The 27495-nt window shown below is 43.6% G+C and overlaps 1 protein-coding gene across 2 annotated transcripts in view; it reads right to left on the bottom strand.

The window, feature by feature from the left end:
* Nucleotides 1-27495, bottom strand: part of MELK (maternal embryonic leucine zipper kinase) — a 57344-nt gene that overhangs the window by 13887 nt on the left and 15962 nt on the right. Inside the window, exons 8-13 of one of the 2 annotated variants that reach the window (XM_084795403.1) lie at nt 24547-24645; nt 17183-17251; nt 15562-15660; nt 7457-7543; nt 5400-5519; nt 1230-1340 (exon numbers count right to left, since the gene is read on the bottom strand). In XM_084795403.1, the coding sequence (XP_084651529.1) occupies nt 1230-1340; nt 5400-5519; nt 7457-7543; nt 15562-15660; nt 17183-17251; nt 24547-24645 (585 nt within the window). The remainder of the gene's footprint in view (nt 1-1229; nt 1341-5399; nt 5520-7456; nt 7544-15561; nt 15661-17182; nt 17252-24546; nt 24646-27495) is intronic. The other variant, XM_084795404.1, reaches the window with a different exon arrangement.

Below are 27495 nucleotides of genomic sequence, written 5' to 3'. Positions count from 1 at the left end.
CTAACTGGTTAATCACAGAAATTTGTTTTTGTTTTGTTTTTTTATTTTTGCATGACACGGTTTCTCTCTGTAGCCTTGGCTGCCCTGGAACTCGCTTTGTAGACCGGGCTGGCCTCAAACTCACAGAGATCTGCCTGCCTCTGCCTCCTGAGTGCTGGGATTACAGGCGTGCACCACTGTGTCTGGCTAATCATAGAAATTTTAAACTTAAATTTGATAAATTTGATATAACATAGAAGAAAGGCTTCAATCTACCTTAACCAAAGCCTTTAATCTTTAATCTAATACTCAAAGAATTTTAAGAGTTCAAATAAAAACAAGTCCACATGTACACATTCCAACCCAACATGGTGGCATGTGTTGAACCTGCACACTTGTATTGCATCATGTGACTTCACTATACCCTTGTCCTGAGTACCCAGCTGTGCTGTGCACTGTGAATGTCGTGGTGCCACACAGTAGGAGGCCATGACTGTTGCCAGAAGTGCCTTTGATTGAGGTAGAGTCAGGTGGATCTCTGTGAGTTTGAGGCTAGCCTTGTCTACAAAGCAAGTTCCAGGATAGCCAGGGCTGCTATACAGAGAAGCCCTGTCTCAAAAAGCCAAATCATCATCATCTTTGATCTCTGGACACTCATAATCATTTTGCTTTTGCCAAAGTTCTCTCAACTCCAACATTCCCTTACACACCCTCATGAGGTTGGGACTCACAGTCAAATAGCCAGGTTCTAAAGACCTGAAGTATAAGGGCAACACCACAGAATCATCAGAGATAGAACTATTTACAAGAACTACCTAAGAATTCTAGAATCGAAAAGTATAGTAGTTTTTATAAAATTAGCCAAGTGTGGTGGTGCGTGCCTTTAATCCCAGCACTGGGGAGGCAGAGGCAGGCAGATCACTGTGAGTTCAAAGCCTGGTCTACAAAGTGAGTCCAGGACAGCCAAGGCTACACAGGGAAACTGTCTTGAAAAAAAACAAAATAGATAGACAGACAGACAGACAGATGAAGAGGAGAGGGGCAATGAGGTACTCCAGATGGGATCCTGGCTTTCCTAACCTTCAAATCATCGACTTCTTCTTCATTTATATCCCAACAATCTCTCACTGGTATCTTCAGTGGCTTCAAGATTAAATAAATTTACAAGCACAGACTTGATTTCCTGTTAGGCTAGATGTGTTTATAATTAAGATGCGCATTCTGCTTTAAGTAGTAATAAAACTACCCACCTGTGGTGTCTGGTGAGCTAATAAATTATCTTCACACAATTTATAGTCTATTAATCCAGCCACATGGTTATCATCACTTGTGGTCATATCTTCCAGGCTCAGATTCTTTGACTATTAATTTAAAAGGCAAAAGAAGTTAGCAATACCAACACCAGGATTCAAATTTTACAACAGCATATTCCAGGCGCAGGGAGAAACCCTGGAAGCAAAAACAGAGACAAGCTGGATGTCATATCGAATACAATTTACTTAGCTTATCACTACTACAGAGCAATGCTAGACAAGGCATTTGCAAAGTTACAAATAAAGTCCCAACAAAGCGGAAGCTGGAAGGGACTTAACTTCACAGTGAGGAGCATATAACAGAAGCCAGCACAATGGCTAAGGGTCGAAAGCACTTGGCCCGCGGTCCTGGCGGTTTGCGTTTGACCTGTAGAACTCACACAGGAGAAGGGAAAGAACTGACGACTCCATGACGCCGTGCTCTGACCTCCACACTCCAGTCATGGCATGCAGACCTACCCCTACACATATATTACACACACAATCTCAATCAAAATTTTATTTATTTTTATATTATGTGTGAGGGTATTATGTCTGTGCACCAAATGCGTGCATGGCGCCTACAGAGGCCAAGAAGGTGTCATGTCCCCTGGAACTGAAGTTACAGGTGGTTGTGAGGCTGGGAATCAAATCTGACTCCTCTGGAAAAGCAACCAGTGCTTATCTCTCCAGTCCTATAAATAAGTAAATTGTAAAAGCATACAACATAGCTCATCATTTCTGCCAGGAGTAAATTAGTTCTACTTAAGATCACCCACAAACAGGACAGTTGGGGCCTATGCTAACACCACCACCAGAATACCTTATGTTCATTCACCCTCTCCCTGTACAGACTTAAGAGTACACTAGACCCATCTACAGGCTGAACCTGTGGGTACAATACTGAGTGTCTAACACCTGCATCCCTTTACCCAGACTTACAGCGAATGGGTCAAGGCCATGTCTCCTCATAGCTACATGACTTGAGCAGACAATCTTACCCTCCCTACCCTATGCCCAGGGTTGCCACTTCTATCAATAAGAGCTCAGTGTACAGAGAGAATGCTAGGCTGAAAAAAATCTGATGCTAACTAAGTCTAGACTAAGTTGGGAACAATTCAGTGTTGTATTAATGGCAGCTGGGATGATACTACACTAGGCACAAACCATAATCAAAGCATCCCTGAGTTCCTCTTGGTGGTGGTGGTGGTGATTTTTGCTTTTTTGGGACAAGTTTCTTGGTATACCCTTGGCTATCCTGCTACTCGCTCTGTGGGTCAGGCTTTTACCTTGAACTCAGAGATAACTTCTGCTTCTGCCTCCCAACCTGACTGAACAATATTATACACATTTTTTCTCTAATTTGACATGTAGTTATTTGAGTGTGAGTGTGTATGTGTGCGCTCAAATGCAGAGGTAGGAGGATAACCTATTGGAATCGGTTCACTCCTATCGTGTGGGGACCTGGTTACCAAACTCAGATTGTCAGGTGTGACAAACGCCTTTACCCGCTGAGGCATCCTATGCTCCCCCTTTTCTACTTTTTGAAACTCAAACTCAACTGCTGGTCCAGTGTGGCTCTCCCAGTGGTGGTCCCACGGTATGCCACAGCAGATGTGGACGCCGTGTACTGAGACTCAGAGTCCATGTCTTTCTGTGCATGTGAGCTTTGCCTCAGCATGACTATCAAGAGCAAGTACATGGATCTGTTCCCCAAATCCATGTGCCTGACACACCACTGCTGAAGACTGTGTGGCTGTCACTGACTCCTGATTCAGACTTTACTATTCCCCCCTGAAAGCACCATGGACTGTTTGTTGAGTCAGAATTACTGATTCTCTTTAAAAAGAGGTCATCCTATGGGGAAAAGGTGCAAAGAAAACATATAGCTTGCTCAAGATTAACTTGTTAGCATAAACACCAAAAAAGAACTCAAAATTTGACTTCTACTTATTTTTTGGCCATTGAAATATCTGCAGTTGGGCGTGGTGGCACTCGCCTTTAACCCAGCACTCAGGAGGCGGAGCAGGTGGATCGCTGTGAGTTCAAGGCTAGCCTGGTCTACAAAGTGAGTCCAGGATAGCCAGGACTACACAGAGAAACCCTGTCTGGAAAAACAAAAACAAAACAAAAGAAAGAAACAAAAAAAGTTGAAAGAATTTGACCAAAACAGCAAGAGAGGTGAGAACACACAGGCAAAAGGGCATGGGCATTCACTAGCCTGGCAAAGCTTGCGAACCTGGGTAGAGTAGCAGCCTGGGGCTGAGGCCACCTCACGTCACAGACTTCACACAGTAGAAAACTGCCTGATACTCTCAGTCATGAGTTTGGTCAAAAGATCAACAAGGAGGAAAGGCGAGAGCTAGGACCCTAGCATCCACTTAGACTCAGAGCTCATGACTGACAGGCAATAAAAAGCGAGCTCTAAAGGAGGAGTTAAATAAAGCTGGAGTAGATGATTCAACCAGAGGCCGTGAAAACGGTGGCGTTAACTTACTTAAAAACAGTTCTGAGACTTTTTTTTTTCAAGGCCTAATACAGGGCCATCTGGGTTATAGTAAATCTACAAAGGTCAGCTGTGGCTAAGGATAGTTAAGATGCTGTTTCCTTTCTATGCCTTTTTCCCTTTTGTTCTCTGTGATACTAGGGACCAACCCCAGGGCCTCAGCACTGAGCAGTAAAGGCCACCCACGGCCTGTTTTCCTAATTCTGGAGCCATTAAACTGTAACCCAAATGACGCTGGGGGAAGATTACAAAGCCCACAGCCACCTAACAAAGTACTCAGACAGCTTTGCACATAGGGTCTCACTTTGTAGACACCCGCTTGCCTGAATTCATATACGTAGCCTACACTGGCTTCAGAACAGTCATTCTTCTGCTTCAGCCTCCCAAGAACAAACAGTTAGATTTTAAGCAATGAGGAAAATGGGGGGCATCAGAGAAATGGCTTACTGGGTAAAGGTGCTTGTCTGAGGACCTGAAATCAGTCCCCAGAGACAATCAATTTTCAAAAGCTAGTTTCTGACCATGTGCATTCTGTGGTATAGACACCTGTGTGTGCATAGATGGACACACACACACACACACAAATAATACAAAATAAATTTCAACTATAAAGATAGAATCAAATTAAAAACAAATGTGAGCATCTAGGAGGAATGACATGTTGCTTGCAATACATAATCTTAAACTCCATCACTATAAACATTCACCACGAGAAAACACATAAAGAGAATCACAACTTGCTTAAAACTAATTCTCATGGGAAGAATTTACATTGCACAAGCTATAGCAACTGTAGAAACCTAAATCCCAACAGTAACATAAGCATGAAAGTGTTCATATTAAAATACTTCACGTCAGCCAGGTGTGGTGGCACACTCCTGTAATCCAGCACTTGGGAAGACAGAAGCAGGTGGATCTCCGTGAGTTCCAGGCCAGCCTGGCCTACGTCTAGGACAGCCAGGAAACACAGAGAAACCCTGTCTCAAAACACCAAAACACAAACAAACAAACAAAAATATTCATGTCATATGAAATGTAATGTACCATGTATTCTTGGGCCTGACTTCCTTTAAAAGCCGTGTCAAGCACATTGAAGCAATGACAGGAAAGACACTTTAAAGAATTAAGTCTATCTGGGGCAAAAGAGATAGCTCAGTGGCTAAACACACTGGCTGCTCTTGCAGAGGACCTGGGTTTGATTCTCAGCTCCCACAACGTCGTTGACAGCTGTCTGCCACTCCAGTTCCAGTGGATCTGACCCCCTCTTCTGGCCTCTTCCAGCACCAGGCACGCACAATGGTACACACTCATACATGCAGACAAAGCACACATACACATAAAATAAATAAATAAATCTTTAAAAAAAAAAAAAAAAAGATCAATAACTGGGCATGGTGGCGCACACCTTTACTCCCAGCCCTCAGGAGGCAGAGGCAGGTCAATCTCTGTGAGCTCAGCTTGGTCTACAGAGAGAGTTCCAGGACTGCCAGGGTTACACAAAGAGAAACCCTGTCTTCAAACAACAAAATAAAAAGGTTTTCTTGTGTCTGGCTCGCTGATACCAGTGAACAAGTCTGCAGGCAAGGTGAACAGGTGTCCACCCAAGGGCTTCTAGAACTTGCCTTTGGAGTGGTGCTGGCGGTTCCACAGGAGAAGGAGGGAAGCTGAAGACGAACTGGCTTCCCTCTAGCCTTCTTGGCTAGAAGCAAAAGGTAGGTAGCTGTGAGGTCATCATACTGCCACTGAAGGAAAAGGAATTAGCCAGGTAAGATACTCGCACGTGTGAGGAAATACTATTTAAACTTATTTTTCAATGCAATGGGCATTCAGAACTTAAGTCAGCAGCTTTGCAGAGACACAATATTTACCATCCCTCCATATCATGCCTCCTCGCCTAAAACTTCTAACACCGTGAATGCTGTTTTGTTATCAATTGCATATTTCTAGGTTAATTTCCTTTGTTGTTCTGTTTTATCTTCAAGTAGTCTCCATAAAACTCTTAGCACGAAAAGAATTTTGCTCTACGAACACCTTTCGTACATACATCTTCCCATCTCCTCCTCTAGTAATTTTATCATTGTTTTTAACTAAATCAAATTTGTACCATTATGAGTTTATAAGTAGTAGTCACAACTATATAGAAGTAATGTTCTAAATAATTTACTGTTATCCTGATACAACCAGTCAGAATAGAAACCACAAGATAGCCAACCAGGTGTTCAGGACCCTGCCACGTCAGTTGTTACCTGTTTAAGTGTGAGGCGTAGGGCCAAGGCAGTAGTAGCTCAATGATAAGAGCACTCGCCCAGCATGTGCTGGGCTGCATCCCCATAAAACACCATAAAATAAAAGATGTATAAGATGTAGGGCAAGTGGTACCCAAGGTATCTATGACAAGTATGTGGGGGGGGGGGGGAGAGAGAGAGAGAGAGAGACAGACAGACAGACAGACAGACAAAGAGACAGAGAAGACAGAAACAGAGAAGGTGTGGGGCATGTTATTGGAGACCTACTACCTGGGCTACATGCAAGTCCCTGCTTGAAAACAAAACTTTTTGTTCTTATTTTGTTCTGGTGGTAGAGATGAAACCTGGAGTTTCAAACACACTAGACAAGTACTCTACCACTGGCTATATGCCCAGAACTTGAAAGTATGTGTAAGGATATGAAAGTATGTGTAAGTATGTATGTGTAAGTATGCTGTCCTCTTCATGTTTACAACTGAACCAGATGTCTATGTCAGAGAACTTTAAAATGGTGAAAATCAGAATTACTAATTTTGTGTGGATTAGTTTGCTCTGATGCTCAACTATGTGTCCTCTAATCTATGTCCAAGGTGGCGGTGCTCGTGTTGAAAGAGGACGTCCAGGCCTAGTGAGAGCACTGGGTGGTAAAGGCACTTGTCATCAAGCCTGACAACCTGAGTTCAATCCTTAAAATCCAGTGGTTGAAAGAAAGAACCAACTCCCACCAAGCTGTGCCCTGAGCTCTACACACTTACTGTAGCATGTGCTCACCAGCGCGCGCGCACACACACACACACACACACACAGCATAAGCAAATGAATAAATGCTGAGAAGGTAGTCAGAAAACACCCAGAAGACACCAGGAAAGAATTGTATCATGTAGCTGGGTCATGCTACTCTGTGGGTTCTTTCTCTCACCCTTTATCCCCCAACCCCAGGTTTCAACCCTAACACTAGACAGGAAAAAACAGGGATAGAGAGAGGAATTAGGGAAATGAATCTAATTATTTCCTTTTGTTTCTTCTTTGATCACAGCTACTAACAAACCTCCCACCTATCAGGGCTCTAGCATTTATATACGCTCTGAAAAACTCCCAGAATTCCAAACATCACACAATTGCAGAAACTATCTGCAGCTGGCAATACCACACCTCTGCTAGAGCATGAGGCAAATCACAGTCAGCTGCTGTGGACAGTCAAAGCAGTTCATATCCCTACACCTGTGATTAAAATGAAAGCACTTTCTTATAAAATCTGTGATTTTTAAAGACAGATTCTCACTACTGTTTCCTGCATGAATATGAAGTCAGTGTACACTTACATTCATGATGGCCCCATGGTCTTAAAAATGCTTTATCACTGTCAATGTACTAACAACACTGAAGGACAATGAAGCAGGCCATCTATTTTAAGTTCATGCTGCATTTCTTACCAATGAAATTAAATCCTCCATTGTTTGCCTGTTGTTTCGGTGATGTACAGAAAGCTCTGTTACGCAGTCATCGTCAAGGTGAGTCAACTACAAAACACAATTTCATAAACTGTTAAGTTTAAAAATATGTTCTTTTGAAACTTAAAATTAGCACTACAGTCTCAAAAAAAAAATCCAACTGCAATATGTGGAAACAATGTTGTCAAACTTGTGGGTACAAATCAATGCTCCTGTTATTTGTTTTCTTTTTGCAGTGCTCAGCCTGGAACCCAGCATCTCCCACTACACAGGTGCTCTACAGCTGAGCAACACTCAGCCCACCAGTCCTCCTCATTTGTTCACAAGCAATGAGAGTCGACTACCATTGTAAGATGAGTTCTTTCCTGGCTTTCATATGCCATCACCTGACTATTACAGTGCTTCTGTGCGGCAGAAGGAACACACACACACACACACACACACACACACACACACCTACTGAAAGGCCTGCCCCTGCCCATCAATTTCATCAAAGAGCAGCCATGTTAGAAATGTGCGCTGACACAAGTGACCAAAGGATGACTCTGACTTGTACAGTGATGCACTTTTGGTCAGGTTTAGATCTGTAGAATCTCAGGAGGCCATGTGACAGTGTGTGACAAATGCAGTACAGCCACCATCCAAAGTAAACACAGTGAAACTCTATTTAAGTTCCAATTTGCATAAGAGCAGCAATTACCAAGTCACTAAGAACAAACTGACAAGACGGCCTTGTCTGGGCTGGAAAACACTGAGAGGATGGACTGTGAAGAGACTCACAAGGAACATGGTTTCCACAGTAAGACACTCTGTTCACAACAGCTCCAGGAAGCAATGTTCTATTTTCTGCTTCAAGCGCTCCTCCGCAGCGAGGTGGGACAGCTGAGGTGCCTGGCCTCTCGATGTCACCTAAGCTTGTCTCCATGGGATCTCTAGCTACCGAGTCAGCACAGCCTGACAGCTAAGAGGCTTTCAGATTAGACATATCTTGGTTTTAATTGTGACGTCACTTTATAACCATGCGACCTGGAGTATGCCACTACATCTGTCTGAGCCTGTTTTATCATCTGTAGAAGAGCAATGGACATGCTTTGCCATAGATGTAATACATGGGAATACTCAAGAACAGCATCTACACAGACAAGGCCCGCAGAAAACAGTTAACGATGGCTTACTAATATACACAAGTCTATTTCCTCATTAACTTGATAACCTTTCAGGAATTCAATATTCTTGTTACAGGCCACTTTTCCCCTCTAAATGAGCCACTTGGACGCAGACACAGCATGAAAGAGAAGTCTGCCTAGCACACAGCAGAGCAGGATCACGGCCCACCCCCATGCACTACACACGAGTAACAGTGAGCTCACGAGAAGCTTATCCCATCTTCACAAATGCAGAGAGACAGAAAAGACAATGACTTTTCTCTGCTCCGATGTCTGTGCTCCTTAGACTGGACGCTGATCCTAAAGACCAATGTGAGTGTTTGGAGGTGTTAGGAGGTGGGGACTTTGGAAAGTGAGATGAAAAGGATGTGTTCTCAGGAAGAGAAAGAGGCCCCAAAAGTACCCTTCGCTCCTTCCACTATGGGAGGATGACACAATGTAAAGAAACCAACTACAAATAGAAAAGCAAGGCCTCACCAGACACACACAGGCCTTGGTGCTGAACTTCCCAGCCAGCCAACTTATGGCATTCCGTTCCTGAACAGACTGAAGAGATTGAGACAAACGTGCATTGTCAGCTGGGACAAGCACAAGCTCAAGGGTTACCAAAAACAAAAAACAAAAAACAAAACAGTACAGACCATGCAGGTTTATACTGGTGGTAGTGCAGAATTCCAAAATGCTAACACTTTTTTCCCCCTAATTTTTCTCTCAGAGTACAGATTCCTCATTTAGGATGACCTCAACCTCAAAAGCCCCAAACACTTCAACATCCTGTCTGGCATCTTCTTATTGATACCACTTCTCAAGGAAGCAGAGAGAAATACTGAGTTCCTTCCAGACCCAAGCTATCCCCTAAACAGGAAACAGGAAGTCTCCAAAGGGGCGACAGTCTGACGATGCTCTGAATTCTCAGCTATGCATACTCAAGTTAGGCTAAGGACAAAAATGCATGTCCAAAAGTAGCCAATTATTTTGGATTATCCGTGCCTGTTACATTTCCTGTTCACTAGGGCAGAAAATGGAACTGAATATAACTTCTATTTGATACAATACTTGGGTACTAGACCTGTGCATGAAAATAGCATGAGGAGATCATGCGTAGAATTATTACAGCATCTATGCCTTAAATATCCAAGTAAATCAGAATAATTTTTATAGTTCATTCTTGATAACACACTACTGAAAGAAAAAAGCAAGTGCTTGAAAAAGCGACAACAACGCTTATGCGTCTTCTGTTTACAACTCACTGAGCCCCATAGTAGGTCTGTGCAGAGAGAGAACAGAAGAGTAAGCTGACGGGTAAAGGTACAGTACTCTAGGCCGACAGGACATGAAAATGCCCAGATTAGGAATGATGAAATCAAGAGTGACAAGAGTCAGTTATCTGCCCCCAAGACTGGCGTTTCCGGTTCCTGGCCCAGACTGTTCTACCGCACCACGAGGATACCTATCTGTGACCCCTTCCCTGCTGGCGGCAGACAAGCAATGTAGCAGACCGGCAGGGCACAGGCCCTGAGCTTCCCTCCCATGCTGCAGTCTTGACTCTGGTTCTCTGCTCTATGCATACTAGCCGCTCGAATGTGCAAAATAGGGCAATAATAGCCCTGCTCCAGAGAGCTAGTCCAAAGACTGACTGAGCTAACGAAGGCCACAGAACAATGCTTGACCTAAAGTACTACCCAAAGAGTCCCACCCATCATTCCATAGCAATAAATACAGCTCGAATCTTAATAGCTTGTATAGCATTCAACAAATACAAGCATTTAAAAAAAAATTATCATTTCTCTGCCCCCCCTCTGTGTGTGTGTGTGTGTGTGTGTGTGTGTGTGTGTGTGTGTGTGTGTGTAGGTGCCTGTAGGCCAGAAGTATCAGCTCTCCCCACACTGACTCCCACCCCCACCAGCAATTATAGACGGCTGTGAGCTATCACCTGCCATGGGTACTGGGATGTAAACTTGGGTCCTCTGCAAAAACAGAAAATATGGGCTCTTAACCAGCGAGCAATAATGTATTTGTTTTTTAAGATAGTGTTTCACCAGGCGGTAGTGGCGCACCCCTTTAATCCCAGCACTCAGGAGGCAAAGGCAGGTGGATCTCTGTGAGTTCGAGGCCAGCCTGGTCTACGAAGCGAGTCCAGGACAGCCAAGGCTGCACAGAGAGACCTTGTCTCAAAAAACAAACAAACACAATGTCTCCACTGTAGCCATGGCTGCTCTAGAGCTCACTAGGTAGCCCAGGCTGGCCTCGATTCATGGCAGTCCTCTTGCTTAGGTTTCCCAAGTTCTAGGATTACAAGTCTGCGCCACTACATACATATTGGCAATTACTTGTTTTCCTTTCTTTACCAAGACACAGTCTCACTACGTTTCTAAGATCAGCCTCAAATTTGTCATCCTCCTGCCCAGCCTCCCAAGGAGCTCAGATTACAGTTGTGTGCCACCACAGCTGAGTAGCAATTACACTGTGATGTAAATAAAACCATATGCCCTGGGAACTCTCAAAAGTATGTTTTACTTGATACTATGCCCCAAATTAAAAAACAAAGAGCAGAAAACAAACACACAAAACCTCTGGTGTTCCTTTAAATTGGAGACTGCTCTTAGGTTCGTTAGAAGGATGTGACGTTCCGCACCAGCTTTGACTACACGGAAAGTCTGAGGCCAGCCTGGGCTACATGATACTGTCTCAAAAACAAACAATGAGAAACATGCTTCATTTTGGTGCCTACTCTAACATGAACAATATAGTATACTCTATCCTATTAGAATCATGGCTCAACAGACATGCAACGCTTTCCACATATGGAGAAATGATGACCCCCAATGGCTGAACACAGGCATTTGCACCCCGTAATTTCCACCTTACAAGGGGCACATCAGTTTCCCTCTTCCTTCTGCTGAACTGCTCAGATGCTCGCACGGTTCTTGGGCTCTCAGCATAGGTAACCGCTAGATTAACCTGTATTTACTCCACAGACATCTACTGAATCATGGAGGGCAGAGGAGAATACTGGTAAGAGATACAAGAAGAGTGAACCATCAGAGGAGAATGGGGGAGAGAGGCTAGTTTGGCCTATATAGCCCTAACAGTGGGGACAAGAGTAGAGGCTGGAAGCAAAAATCTACTTTTCTAAGACTAGCTAAGTCCTGGGAAGAGTAACTGTATTCACTGATGTGGTTATTCCAGAAAGCAACTGCCCCGTTTGTCTACATGTGACATGTCTAAGACATGCCTCCAAGCTATCCCATCCATGTGCATGCCATACACTACTGCCTATGAGGTGGAGAGCAGTCTCAATTACATACAAGGTTATACATGTTAAACTTAGGTCGTCTAAGTTTATCCCTAGAAGCCCATTTGAGAGATAGACTCCAAAGTTGATGCAAAAGCAAAGGAGTTTACTAGCCTACATGCCGGGGTCCACCAAACTCCGTAGAGATGGGAGACTCCGTTCTATAATGGCGGAGGGTTTAAATACCTTACAGAAGCAGAACTTAGTACAAACATGGTTGGTTAGTTGACCTTTAAAATGATTGGCTAAGTAATGGCGCGGTCAGGAGAAAAGGGTGCAGGCACGAAAAAGGGCGTGGTTTTCTGAGTGAGCTAACAATAGTTGGGGACTTTTTTAACTGGGAGGGTAGGCACATTCCTGAGGAAGTGGAAATTTAAACACAAGCGGCTAGTGGAGAATCTTTAACTCAGTCTCCTCAGTTTGTTCCTGTTATCAGCCTGCAATTAACCTTGTTTGCTCAGCTGGCAAACGCTAGGTCCGAGCCTCCTGGAATCTTGTATTTCTTTAATTACTAATATCACCGATGAGCCCAGGCCATCTAGCTAATAATGTCACTGCTGAACTCAGGCCATCTAGAATCTCACATAGACACCCCTCCCTCTTCTAACAGCATGTGGTGAGGCTGCATGTGTGCAAGTACATGTGTGTGTGTGTACAGTGCATATGTGGTATTTACACATGTGTGTGCATTACATGTCCCTGTGAGAATGCAGAGGGCTGAGGAGAATGTCGGGTATATTAGGCCAGTTTTATAAGTGTGATCTGCAGTCTCCTGAGGACCTGGAGGACTACCACTATTTTTATAATACTGCTGTTTCTCACATTTTCACAGTGCTGACATTTGAACTGATAGCAGAAAAACAGTGAGTGAAACTGGTGCTTCAGCAGAAATCAAACTGTTCCAAGACAGTGTGTTTTGTCATGTACTCACAATTCCCCCAAATAGGTCAGTTTCAATTAAGTCATTGATGAAGCAAAGAAAAGAATTGTTCTATTGCATGCCAACATTGAATATGTGTGGTTTTAGCATCAGATGGAAGTGTCAGGACAAAGCCATTGTTGTCTGCAGCCAAGAGCCTATGTGACTGGGGTGCAGCCTCGACGGCCATTTCAGTCATAGAATAGCACTTCTTACAGGTTATTCAGATTTGGATAGTTGAGAAATATCTTTTCAAAGCTGAACAAAGTAAAGTTACTTATGGTATTTGTTGCCAACAAGGCAATTTTTTTTCTTTCAAGCAAAAATAAAGAATTTTAGAGAGCATGCACCTGCCATCCAAGCTTGACAGCATTCCAACACTGATGAGCTCAGTAGTGACCTCAGAGAATTTGTGGGCCCTTGTCTGCAGGCGGAGGAGATGCTCCCTCCTGGTAAGCTTCCTGTCGACATATGGGAGTGGACACCCCTACTGGTAACAACCCACCAGACTCAAATGTGTTTAAAAAAAAAAAAAAAGATAGCTCCTTGCAGACCCTAACTTGCATAAAAGGTGTGAAAAGCCGGCTCTTTGAATAAAAACATATCAAAGGTGCCCTGCTGCTATTTAAGTAGCTTAGTTAAAAAATCCAGAAGCTGGAAGGTTTGGGAGCACACTCCCCATTTACCCCCACCCCACCCCTACCTCCCACTCCCACCCCTGCGCCCGCACACACCCCACCCCCCACCCCATAGCTCTCTGTCCTTGTCTTTCTTTTATCACTAAGCTTAGTGAATTAAAATCTAGTTCTCTGACTCCTGACTGTCTTTATTTTAATCAAGTGTGGTCTGGCCTTTCACAAGCCAGAGGCCCCTTCCTCCCCTGGAAGGAACACAGATTTCTATTGTCTCAACCAGGCTCAGTGCTCCCTCCCTGCCCAGAAGGCCTTCTTCGTGACTGGTTCTCAGGACAGAGCCTTCTTCAGCTAGCCTCCAGAAGGCTGAAGGAAACTCTGTGGCCAGATTCTCAGCCCAGCCTCCTGGAGAAAGGAACCCACAGGAATTCAGTTCTTTTTAACACTGTGTCAGAAAATGTAGCAGCACTGGAAAACCTGCACAACTCAGGGCACAAGTATTTTCCAAACAGCCAATACAGAACGGTACATGGAGAGCAGAGCCATGGACAGCCTAGTGAGTTTTATGGGAGAATCCAAAGTGATCACTGATAGGACTTCATACTCCACCTCCACCTAATCCTTAAGAAACTACCAAACTAAGCTTGGTGCAGTCGCATGCGCCTGTGATCCCAGCACTCTGGGAGGCAGAGACAGGCGGATCTCTGTGAGTTCGAGGCCAGCCTGGCCTACAAAGTGAGTCTAGGACAGCCAGGACTACAAGAGAAACCCTGTCTCAAAAAACAAAACAAAACAAAAATAAAAGAAACAACCAAACTCTAACTCTCTGAAAAGGCTATTAAAACAGTCCTCCCTTTCCCTCTCTACATATAGGTGAGGCTGCATTTTCTTTCTTTTTTAAAAACTATTTATTTATTTATTCATTTGTATTTATGTACATTGGTGTTTTGCCTGGATGTATGTCTGTGTAAGGGTGTCAGATTCCCTGGAACAGGAGTTACAGACAGTTAGGAGCTGCCATATGGGTGCTGGGAATTGAACCTGGGTCCTTTGTAAGAGCAGACAGTCATCTTAACAACCAAGCTGTCTCTCCAGCCCCAAGGGCACATTTTCTAAATGCAGGAAGAGGAGACTGTACAGGTGTCTGCTATCATGCCAGATCTCACAGAAGCTTGTAAAGACATCAACATGCCACTCCTTTGTCAAATTTATTCTTAAATGTTTTTTCTTCACAAAAATATTTATTCAGGATGGGTAACAGATTTATTTATTGCCTTTTTTTTTTCTTTTTGAGATAGTCTCAGTATATAGGCCAGGCTGTCCTCAAACTTGCAATCTTTCTGACTCAGCTTCTCAAGTGCTGGGATTAAAGGCATGTTTACTACATTCAACTCTTAGTGTTACTTTTTAATGAGCTAATAAATAAATATTAAGGGAACAAAAGAGTTCCTCAGACTCAAATGTCTGAAACCAAATGTAATCTCATTTCTACTCTGGGAAGCAGAACTGGTTGAACATATTCTACAGATGAACGATGGGTTAAGCAGAGTTAAATAACTCCTTTAAGACTCTAAGCAAGCAGGCCTTGGTGGCACTCACCTGTAATCCCAGCATTGGGGAGGCAGAGGCAGGCAGATCTCTGAGCTCAAGCCCAGCCTGGCGTACAGAGTGAGTCCAGGACAGTCAGGGCAACACAGAGAAACCCTGTCTCAGAAAAACAAAGAAACAATCAAACATCCAGAGCACTGCTCACAATCCTGACCGCACATGGAAAACACCTGGGCGCCTGGGAATAAAAAGGACTTGCTGGTGGTAAGTGCTGCAGTTGAAGACACGTGTCACTATTCCCAGCCAGGCCCTGCGTCTTAAGGTCCAGGTGATTGTCATGTGCAGTGCAGGCTGACCAACCACTGACTGGGCCAGAGACTGACAGGACTGACTGGGTCTTAAGTCTTCCACCACCATTCCAGCTAAGTATGCAAAATAGCTTTGCTTTCACGTTTAGAGTTCGTCATTGCAGGTCCTGCAGTCACACAAACTCACGAAAACAAACTACTGGGTTTCATTGTACTTACGGGAGTCGTGCTTTGCCACTCAACAGGACAGTTGTAATCTTGCATGATCCAGGGATGGTTCAAGAGATTCTTCATAGAAATCCGTTTCTTTGGGTCCACCTAGTGGCCATTGAAGTACATTTCAAACAGATTCTACAGCACCTTTCCTCCCGAGAACTCAAAATGCACCGGAACAGATGTAAACGTTATCATCACAAACAACGCTGTCAAAGACCTTAAAATGGCCTTGGAATGAATTCTTTTAAAAAGGCAATTGAGGCAAGAAAACTATAGCAACCAACACAGGCCTACAAGATAAATGTTTAACAAACACGAACTTCATTGGTATGGACATTATTCATGAAGTTCAGTCAATCTATTGTATGATGTAATAGTCTTTTTGCTGGAAAACCTATTCATGGGAAATATTCACCAGTTTAGTATTCAAGTAAGCGCAATGCAGGGCATTCACAGTGAATATGCAATCTCTACTTCCGAGTCACTCACAATCACATAGAACAAGCTGAAAAGCACACCTTTCATTTCCATTTGTGATGTTCAAATGTGAGGAGAGAAAAATTAATCAACAAAGATTAAGTTTGGGGGTCTAGAAGAAAGGCTGAGGCATTTTTCAATCTCACTATGGAGATTTGGTGGTCTGGTTCTACTTAATCAAAGTGGGTGAGCCTGAGGTACATTTTAAATTAAAGGTAAAGATGGCTAATTGATGGAAAGCTGGAGATATTCAGGAAACATAATAAATAAAATAATTCACTAATAAGATACTCATTTTCCAAGTATTTCCAACTCATTGTATCTTAAATACACCACAGAGCAGTGAAGTAGGCTCAGACATGCCCCTTTCATTTTACAGGTAAAGAGGGAAGCCTGCTGACAGATTAATAGGGTGAATACCTAGACTTTAGCACTCTGCCTTTCACCTTTATCCCAAAGAGTCATCCTCAGACTGGCCCCAAAACCATCAGCACCACTCAGGAGCTCTTTGGTCCTGGCCCAGATCTGTTAGAACAGACAAATGGGATGGGGCTCAGTATGCGGTGTTTTAACAAGCCCACCTGGCAATTCTGGCACAGGTAGATCATAGGGCCCATAGACTACACTCAGTTCATCCAAGCATTTGTTCAGTAGCTCCTATATGCCTAATGCGCAAGCACAGAAACATGAAAATGGACAGAAGGAGAGCAAGAGCTAGAGAAACAGAATGATTATTAGAGAGATCCACAGATACACAGAGGGAAAAGGCACATCACCAGAGCCAGGCGAGGTCTAAAGCAAGTATATCTACAGCATAATTTACAGAGGACCTCAGAGAGGATATTTGCAAGATACATGATGGATGACATCCTCGTTAAGCTCACGGATAACTATAAACGCAACAGTCCTATACATACATTAAAAAGGTAAATCAAGTTGGGTGGTGGTGGTGCAAGCCTTTAATCCCAGCACTTAGGAGGCAGAGGCAGGAGAATCTCTGTGAGTTCTGAGCCAACCTGGTCTACAAAATGAGTTCCAGGACAGCCAGGGCTATCCAGAGAAACCCTGTCTCAGAAAACAAACAAACAAGTTAAATCAAAATGATCACAATGGGCTCTATTACTTAAAAATATATAACCAACTTTACCTGAAGCATCTGTTGGAGAAGCAGAATGCTACTGGGAGAGAGCCACTTAGGAACTTCATATTTCCCTTTCTACAAAAAAGCATAGACAGCATTGAGAAGACTTAAGTCGAAGCCACCCTGCTGATACCCTAAGGTATGAGATGCTAGAGTTTGCTTCTCTAACTTTTTCTAATCAACAAGATTCAGTCAACACAGTCAAAAAGAACAATTCCCAGTTCTTGCTGAAAAGAACAAAATCCAGTGAATTAAGTACTATCATCACCTCTAAATTAGCTACATATGAGAAAAGGACTACAGTTCTGAGACTATAACAGCGAAAGATATATATACCACAGGCTTAAGAATCCATACTATGATTATATGAACACCAAAATACACTCATTTTCTATTGCCAAAACAAACCGGCAGTTCTCAGGGGCTGTGAATTATCAGCTGGCACAGTGAAGCAAAAGCAAAATATATTTGATAGCAGGACATGTGGCTAAAAACAGTCACAGAGCCAGGTGTGGTGGCCTACTCCCAGCACTCGGGAGGCTGAGACAGGTGGATCACTGTGAGTTCAAGAGGCCAGCACAGTCTACAAAGTAAGTCCAGGACAGCTAAGGCTACACAGAGAAAACCTGTCTCAAGCCACGCCCCCTTGTGTAGATAGGGAATGAGCTCAGCGGCAGAGCGCTTGCCTAGCAAGTGTAAAGCCTTCTCACCCTATAAAACAGGTCTTATCACACATGATGCATAGAGCAGAGCGCTCAATCACTAAAACTGACAGAAGTTAATTTCTGTTTTGTTTTTTGAGACAAAGTTTCTCTGTGTAGCCTTGGCTGTCCTGGACTCACTTTTTTGTAGACCAGGCTGGCCTTGAACTCACAGCGATTCACCTGCCTCTGCCTCCCAAGTGCTGGGATTAAAGGTGTGCACCACCACACCTTTCTATCTAATAAAACATTATTATTATGTGAATATGTGCATGTGTGCCAGAGAGGGTGAGGAGGTCAGAAAACAACTCTACGGAGTTGGTGCCCTCCTCTCTACAACGGTTCTGGGGACTGACCTCAGGTCATCAGGCTTGTGTGCAAGTGCTTTCACCCACGAGCCATCTCTCCAGCCATCTAAAAGCATTAATGGAAGTCACTGAGGAGAGAAATGCTGGCAACCTGGTTAGCTGAGACACTGTGGTCACCACCTCATCAACTGAAGCCAGGAGGTTGTTAAACCTTAATTCAGGTGTCAGGTACCTTTTGGTAGAACCTGCCACAAACACCCTCTTTCACAATTCTCTGGAAATGATACAATAATTTCTGTAGCAGAGATCAAATTTCTTTTTTTTTTTTTCTTTTTCTTTTTGCTTTTTTGGTTCGGTTTTTTGAGACAGGGTTTCTCTGCATAGCCTTAGCTGTCCTAGACTCGCTTTGTAGACCAGGCTGGCCTTTAACTCACAGTGATCCGCCTGCCTCGGCCTCCCAAGTGCTGGGAGTAAAGGCATGCACTACCATGCCCAGCCCAAATTTCTTTTTCTTTTCTTTCTTTTCTTTTCTTTTTTTTGGGGGGGGGGGTGGGTTTCAAGATAGGGTTTCTCTGTGTAGCCTTTGCTGTCCTGGACTTGCTTTGTAGACCAGGCTGGCCTCGAACTCACAGTTATCACCTGCCTCTGCCTCCCAAGTGCTGGGACTAAAGGCATGCGCCACCACTACCCACCTCCAAATTTCTTAATGATACTAGAATAACAAGATAATTATTTGAAAAAACATAAATAAGTTGAATGTGTAATTCATAACATGCATGAAAATTAACTTTACCCAAATTAAATGCAAAAACAAAATCCTAGGAGTACTTCAAGTAAGTACAGGCTGGAGAGATCATTTAGCAGTTGGGAACTCTGGCTGCACTTTCAGGGGACCCGGGTTCAATTCACAGCCTCTTAGGATTGAATCTGCCACTTGGCAGCTCAAAACTGTCTGTAACTCCAGTTCCAGGGGATCCAACACCCTCACACAGACACACATACAGGCAAAACAGTGGTGCACATTAAATAAATAAATGTCTTTGAGAGGGAAGGAGGGAGGAAGAATGCAGGAGAGATTGTTTTTAGAATTTATCCAGACACTACTGTGGAAAAAAAAAAAACCTGTCAGACTATCACGACAAAATAAATGTGACATTTCTGAACTGCAAAACAGTAACAAGATTAAGAGGCTGGGCATTGTGGCACACGCTTTTAATCCCAGCACTCAAGAGGCAGAGGCAGGAGGATTGCTGTGAGTTCAAGGCCAGCCTGGTCTACAAAGGGAGTCCAGGACAGCCAAGGTTACACAGAGAAAACCTGTCTTGAAAAAAATAAAAACAAAAACAGAACAACAACAACAAATATTAAGAGCCATCAAGGAAAAGCCTTTCCTGCTTAAATGAAAGAATACTACAGTTAACCACACCAAAAGGTCTGCCCATCACTGGCTGCCACCACTGGCCTGTTCTCACGAGCCGCCCCAGTGGGTGAGCGGTGGAAGCACTGCCAACTCAGCCTAACTACTGTTCTCTCACACCCACACCTAACTGCTCAGCATCCTGGCTGTGGTCAGCATCTCCCCAGCAGCCCCAGCGTGCCACACGAGCCCTGTGGCACACTGCAAGAAGTCACCCAGACTGTACCACTGTCCCCTAGAGGCTCTTGATTACTCACTACCTCTTACATTCTTTTTCAACAGTGAGGTAAGTCATGGCACCTCACTACTCCACGCCAGCTGGTTCAGGGTGGTCTGGTTCCTCTTGTCCATCCCCGTTCTTGCTACCTACAGACCCATCTAATGTCCCACTCTCCCTCACCAAACTGCAGTCACTTGTGAAAGCGGCCTGCCTAGAGCCTCCGCACTCACAGTTCCCTCTGGCTGTCATGTTTGTGCTGGGTGCGTGCGTCCGTCTTCCTCATATCTCCACCTAAATGCCAGTGAAGACTGCTCTGCCCATGCTTACCACAGCACCCACCCCAGTCATTCCTATAAACTTATAATTGTTTATTTTTATAATATAAAATTTCACAACTGGGCCACAGTGGCACACCCCTTTAATCCCATCACTTAGGAGGCAGAGGCAGGCGGATCTCTCTGAGTTCAAGGCTAACTTGGTCTACAGAGTGACTTCCAGAACAGCCAGGACTACAAAGAAACTCTGTCTTGGAAAAAATAAATTTTTTTTAAATGCCAGGTGTGATGGGGCACACCTTTAATCCCAGCACTCGGGAGGCAGAGGCAGGCTAAACACTGTGAGTTCGAGACCAGCCTGGTCTACAAAGTGGGTCCAGGACAGTCAAGGCTACACAAAGAAGTCCTATCTCAAAAAAACAACAAAACAAAAAAATTTACATTAAATTTGTATAAGTTAAATTTTTATTTTTAAAAATAATTAAAATTTTAAAATCTTATATTATAAATTAAACTTATATTAAAGTATTTAATGATATAAAATTATATTTTGTGCCTTGCTACATTCAAATGCAAGCTCCTTAATACAAGGATTTTGCCATTCTGTTTACCTAGAATAGTGTCTGGCCCTGGTGTGTGTAATGTGCTCAAATAATACGTTTTGACTAAAGGAAGGAATTAATACAAAAGCATATACTCAAAAACAGAAAGTATATATTCTAAAAGAAAACGGGCCAAGAATGCTGGTGGGCCATCTAAATGGCAGGTGGCTGTCCTGTTAGAGGTTTTCACTCCCTTTCTCTACAGCCTTCAGGGTGACACAGAGAGTCCACTCACACTCACACTTGCTAGGGGTCCTAATGCTTGCCTGAGTCACAAGCTGAGCCGGTCTGTTTCTGGACTACGATGACGAAGCCCCTAATTTATCTCTCCCTAAGGGCGTTTTTACCCGTATCAGCGGAACCCCAATGTGGAGGCTCGGTGCTGCCTGGCCCATGCTTACTAAGGCAGGAGGGATTTAGATGCTGTTGCCAGGTCTGCAGTATGCGCTCCAACTGGCTCTTCTCATAGCTGGGTGCTGCGGTAACCTGACACTCGGAGCTGGATTTGTTCTTGCTCTCAGCAACTGCCATCTGCATGCCCCTCATAAGCTTCAGCTTGCTTACAAGGCCCCATAGAGAGAAGAGGTGGGCCTGCCTGTCTGCTTATCATGTGGCTGCAGCCTTCATGAATCTGATCAGAACCGGCTCCTCTGCCATGTCATCCTCTGGTCAGACTCCTGCAGGTGTTGGCTGGTGCCCACCCAACTCTGAGAGTGACGGGCAACTGTGTTAAGCCACCGCCCTCAGTCTTTGCTACAGCAGCTCTAGGCAACCCCTACAGCTTCAGTAAGGGTTTCCCTTCCCTCAGCAGCCACTCTCCCACCAGCCTCACCAGCCCAGGGGAAAGTGTGCTTCCAGCTTTTCTGATACTCCACTACAGCTTATAACTACCAAAGGAAAAGAAATGTTATGCCCTTAAACTAACATCCAAAGCAAAAACAAACACACACACAAGAAAACTCTTGGCTAAAAGCAGGAATACTCCACATTACATATGCCGCTACACCCAGCACGAAAAACTTTTCAGGAGAGGCTTGTCCTTTCTGGAGTGCAGGAGAGGGGACACTCCCGGCCTTTGATCAACAGGCCATAATACTACTGCATACCCCAGGGCTCGGCCCTCGACCACCTACAGCAAAGGATGAGCTAGTCCCAAGTAACAACAGAGCCAAGGTTGAAAACAAAAATTTTTTAAAGACTAGAAAAGGACCAGAGAGAGAGATGCAGCGCTTCTGCTGTGCTGTGCTGCACTGTGCTGTGCTGTGCTGCACTGTGCTGTGCTGTGCTTCTGCTGCGCTGTTATGGCCCAAGGAAGCCTCCAAATACACAAAGGGGTGATTTAAATGGTAGGATATACATCCGAATACCAAAGAGAAAAGACCTCAGGGAACAGTGCCATTGAGGAGGGGCATCTCCACAGAAGGCCCTGTGCCAGCCAGGGCTGTGCTCCTTAACCCTACTTCTTTATTTAAAGGATGATTACCTTGCAAAGGAGAACAAGAGCAACAGCGAGTGAAAGCCAAGTAGGAGGAGAAGAAAGAGCTATGACTAAGAATAATCCTGGGAATTCTAGCAGCCTCGAAATTGCTCACTTTGTACGTGGTGCTAAGAAAGACTTGATAGCCTATAACCATATAGTTGGAGAGAAGGTCTCCCCTCGGTCATTGACCTAGGGGAAGGGAAAAAAAAAAAAAGAAAGGTAGGCAAGCAGTCTCTCCAACACACAATGACAGCACCATAGTCAACTCTATAAAAACTATAAACCTACAATCTCATAAAGAGACAACTTATTCATTCCCTTTAAATTTGAAAGTAACAATTGATAAGCAATTTTACCTTCAGGTTATCCAACTTCGACTTATAAATTACACAGACTACTCTAATATTTGTGTACCAGAACTGAAGTATGGTCATGCTTGTCTTCAAATACAGTGAGTGACAGCAAATGAGCAGGTGATTTTAATAAGATTAATAGACAATCTCAAGTAATCATGCTGAAAATTACATTTCAGCATTTTAGTTAAAATAGCGAACAAATGCAAAAGATAAATGAAGTCTGCCTCTTAAATAAGTTATACAGTGTGCCAAGTACTACTGAGTTTTTCTATCAAGCCAAGAAGTGAGGGTTGTACTATTCCCAAGTGAGAATTTTTAGAACATTCTAGGCAGATACATATTGTATGCAAGTGATACGACACCTTAATTAGATTCAACCAGCAGACTGTATTACACTGTGACTCGGAACAATAGTTCTGAGCCAAGATTACAATAAATTTCAAAATCTATAATGTGTGAAATTAAATTCCACAATAATGCATAAAATCCTAATTTGAATCAATTTCCAACTTGCAAATAAATACATGAAAAACTGAAAAATGAAATTCAGAGTAGGAGAAACAAAGAATACACAGTATTAGTAAGTAATATTAATTAGGAAGGCCAAATCTCTACCAAACAAGAATTAGGCATTTTCTGCCACATGTATGCCACTGCAAAGGTGCTCAATTTGCCAAAAATAAGACCTTGGATTTAACTATTAGGGCAGAACACTTTCATATTACTTTGAGGTAAGTTCCAGCCCCCAAAAGATTTACTCAAGAGCCACTAGTACACACAAATAGATATGCTGATTAAGCAATATTAATAAGTAACAGTATTAATGCCACATCTGCCGTAAGTGTGAATTTGCACTAATAGCAAAGGAAAGCAAACGCTAGAGTAGTTTAAGGTCTAGACAAGCAAAACCACAGCACACCTCATGGTCAAGTCAGCCGTCAAGAACATCATGGACCTAACGTGCCTCGGCATCACTGGCTTCACAGACTAAGAACAACCTTGGCTGCTTGGATTGGATATAAACAAAAACTGGATATGCAAACACCCAGGTGATCCTGTAGTGTTCAGTGTATTTTTCCTGCTATCAGCTCTTATTAAGTCCAAATAAAGTGTGCACATGAGCTACTTGTTTCACTGTGAAGCCTGGCACCAGGACAGGTAGTGTTAATGGCCCACTGAGCTGCTCTTTTTAGTGGCTTCGGGGTTCCTGGAGGAAAACTAAGTATCTCACAGTAGCCAGGGTTGGTGGTGCATACCTAATATCTTGGCACTTGAGGAGGCAGAGGCAGGCAGATCTTTATGAATTCAAGGCCAGCCTGGTCTACAAAGTGAGTCCAGAACAGCCAAGGCTAACACAGAGAAATCCTGTCTCTGGGTCAGGGGTTGGGGAAATGAATATATATATATAATTCCAGCTCCCTCAAGCCAGCAGCCAGGAACATCTGGAAAAGAGCTGGACAGTAAGTGCAGACCTTGAACCTTGTCTATACCTTGTTGCCAGCTCTGCTTGGTTTCTGCCAGTGCTTAATTTTACCATTATAGTCTGACTGATGCCAGATGAAAACTTTGGTCCTATTTTTGACAATCTTGGCCCTCACAAGAGGTCCAGAAGAGGGCATCAGATCACATTATGGATGGTTGTGAGCCACCATGTGGTTGACTGAACTCAGAACCTTTGGAAGAGCAGTCAGTCTTCTTAACTTCTGAGCCATCTCTCCAGCGCCCTCCTTTTGGTACTTTCTTTTCTTTCTTTTTTTTTTTTTTTACTTATTTATTACATATACAGTGTTCTGCCTGCACACCAGAAGAGAGCACCAGGTCTCATTACAGATGGTCGTGAGCCACCATATTGTTGCTGGGAATTGAACTCAGGACCTCTGAAAAAGCAGTCAGTGCTCTTAACTTCTGCACCAACTCTCCAGCCCCACGTTTCGGTACTTTTACACATGAAAGCATAAAATAAGCAGCACAAGCAGCTTTGATTCTGAAATTCTGTATCCACAATACTCACCATGATCTTCCTGTACAAAACCATGACATTGTCATCATCAAATGGGAGAAATCCACACATAAGCACATACAGGAGGACGCCCATGCTCCAAACATCTGCCTTGGAGGGAAAAATGCATTTCAAAAAGGCAGCACACTTAGAGAGAATCACAGAATCTTCACAAAGCTGGAAAAGAACTAAGAAACCGGTAATTCAACTTGCTCATTCTACTGACAAGGAACATGAGGCACAGAAAGAAAGACTTGTCCAAAGACACTGACGCGGTAGAAGACCTCCTGATTTTCAATTCAGTATACTCCTCCAGCTACATCCTAACACTGAACAGAAAACAATTCCCAGCTGGGTGTGGTGGGGCACAGCTTTAATCCCAGCACTCAGGAAGCAGAGTCCTGTCTACTGAATTACATCAAAGAGCAGCAGGGACTCTGTGACAATGCCTGAAATGAAAAGCCTGCCTTTCGAGTCAATGGGTGGTTTGTGCTCCATGTAGGAGATCAGGAATTAAATGTTTATGACTGAGAAATGTCAAAGATTTAATTTATTAAGTTTAGGTAATACAGAAAGTGAGCACAGCCTTGCCCAACACCATGAGAGGTCAGAACAGATTATGTCTGAAATTAAACTAAACGATGAAAAAAGTATAGCAATGTTTCCACAAAAATCTACCACAGCCTACTGGAAAGAATCTAGACTCTCCAGTTTACCCATCAAGCATCTCATTTCACTGTTTCAACTTAGATAAGAGAACACACTAATTAATTACCAAAGTAAATGTAAATAAACAGCTGGGCGTCATGGCGCACACCTTTAATCCCAGCGCTTGGGAGGCAGAGGCAGAAGCAGGTGGATCGCTGTGAGTTCAAAGCCAGCCTGGTCTACAAAGTAAGTCCAAGACACCCAAGGCTACACAAAGAAACCTTGTCTCAGAAATAAATAAATAAATAAACAAAATAAACAAATAAACACATCAGGTGACAAGTAAGAAAAAAATAACTGGGGGAAAATGCCGATGCACTTCCATGAGAAATCTGTGAAAACCTCAGGGATCCCACCATGGAATATGTCCTAGGCAGGCTAAACACCAGAATTATCTCAACTGCTTACTTTAAAACTTAAACACCCAAACTAAAATCTGCACGGATACAGGCCTGAGTTCGACACCTTTCAAGCATGCCCTAGGATTCCTTGGTACATTTCTTAAGACATTACCTTACAAGAGCAGACAGTCAAACTCACATGGACAGGGTACCACTTATGATCACATAAGAGGGATAGAGAGATGGCTATGTAGTTTGGAGTGTCCCCTGCACCATTGCAATGACCAGAGTTAGAACCCCAGAGCCCATGGGCATCCTGCACGTGCCTATAAGGTCCAGCTCCAAGGAGAGCTGAGACAGAAGGATTATTATGGACTGCTGGCTTCTAGCCTAGCCAAGAAAATGTGAGCTCTAAGTTCAGGAATACTCTGCTGTGCAAAGTGCACAGTTTTTTGGGTATTTTTGTTTGTTTATAGCAAGCCTGTAATCCTACACATACTATAACACAGATAAGCATTATGTTGAGTGAAATTAAGATAGTCACCAACAATTATAAAAATTATATCGAACATAGAATAACCAAATTCAGAGACATGGAGAATGGGACGAAAGCCAGAGGGATTGCAGAAATGGGGAGGTATTGTGCAACGAGCACTGGGTTCTAGTGCTACAAGGTAAAGAGAGCTGTAGGGTTCACTGCACATCATGACCATGCCTAACTGAACTGTAAGTCAGTTGCATGGTAGATTTTATGTTATGTGCATTTTCCCAAATCTAACACACACACACACACACACACACACACACACACACACACACACACACACACACTAAGGGATGTAGTTCAGTTGGTAAAACACGTGCCCTGCATGTATGAAGCCCTGGACTTGATCCCCAACACCACAAAAACCGAATGTGTGGCACATGTCTCTCATTCCAACACCCAGAAGGACAAAATCAGAAGTTCAAGGTCATCCTTGGCTATATAGCATTATGGTGCATACCTTTAATCCCAGCACTCAGAAGGCAGGTATCTCTGTGAATCCAGCCTGATTTACATCATGAGTTTCAGGCCAACTAGAGCTACACTATGATACCCTGTCTGGGCGGGGATGGGGTTGGGGTTGGTGTAACACACGCCTTTAATCCCAGCACTTAGGAGGCAAAGGGAGGAGGATCTGTGAGTTCCAGGACAGTCAGGCTGCACAGAGAAACCCTGTCTTGAAAAACAATATAAACAAAACAAAAGGTTAAGGAAAATGAAGAACTCCTAAAATTTTCAGATTAAAAAGAGCTCAAGAGGGTAGCAAGATGAACCAGCAGGTAAAGGAGCTTATTGTCAAGGCTAACACCATAACTTCAATCCTCAGGACCCTCAGGGAAAGAAAACCAATTCCTATAAACTGACCTCTGGGGCCTTCATCTACATGCGCGCATACACACGTGCGCACGTAAAGAAAGCAAAAGAAATACAGTAACCAATGCAAAAAAAGTATAAAGACTACCATCAGTACAAGGAACATGATTTATAGGGTTTGTAGCATAACAGCTTTAATCTGCAGTTCCAGCCCTGGGGAAAATGAGGCAGGAACACCCAAAATTCCAGGCCAGCCTAAGCTACATACTAAGCTCCAGATCAACATAGGATACACATGGGTTCGGCTCTGTGACTAAAGACCATTCCCGACAGGTCTACAGATGGGAGTTTAGATCCTAGAACTACAGAAAAGCCAGGCGCTGTGACTTCCAAACCTAGTCCACAAGGGAGAGACAAACTTCCTTTGCCAAGTTGTACCCAAACAGCTGAAACTGAAGAACTCCAGGGTTCAGTAAGAGACTCTGCCTCAACAGTGTACAAACCAGCAGCCTGACGTCACCTCCAGACACCCTCCCACACACATGCATACACGCA

This window comes from Acomys minous (assembly GCF_964271855.1).
Source record: "Acomys minous genome assembly, chromosome: 1".
Classification (NCBI taxonomy): domain Eukaryota; kingdom Metazoa; phylum Chordata; class Mammalia; order Rodentia; family Muridae; genus Acomys; species Acomys minous.
This window is presented reverse-complemented; position numbering and strand designations above follow the sequence as displayed.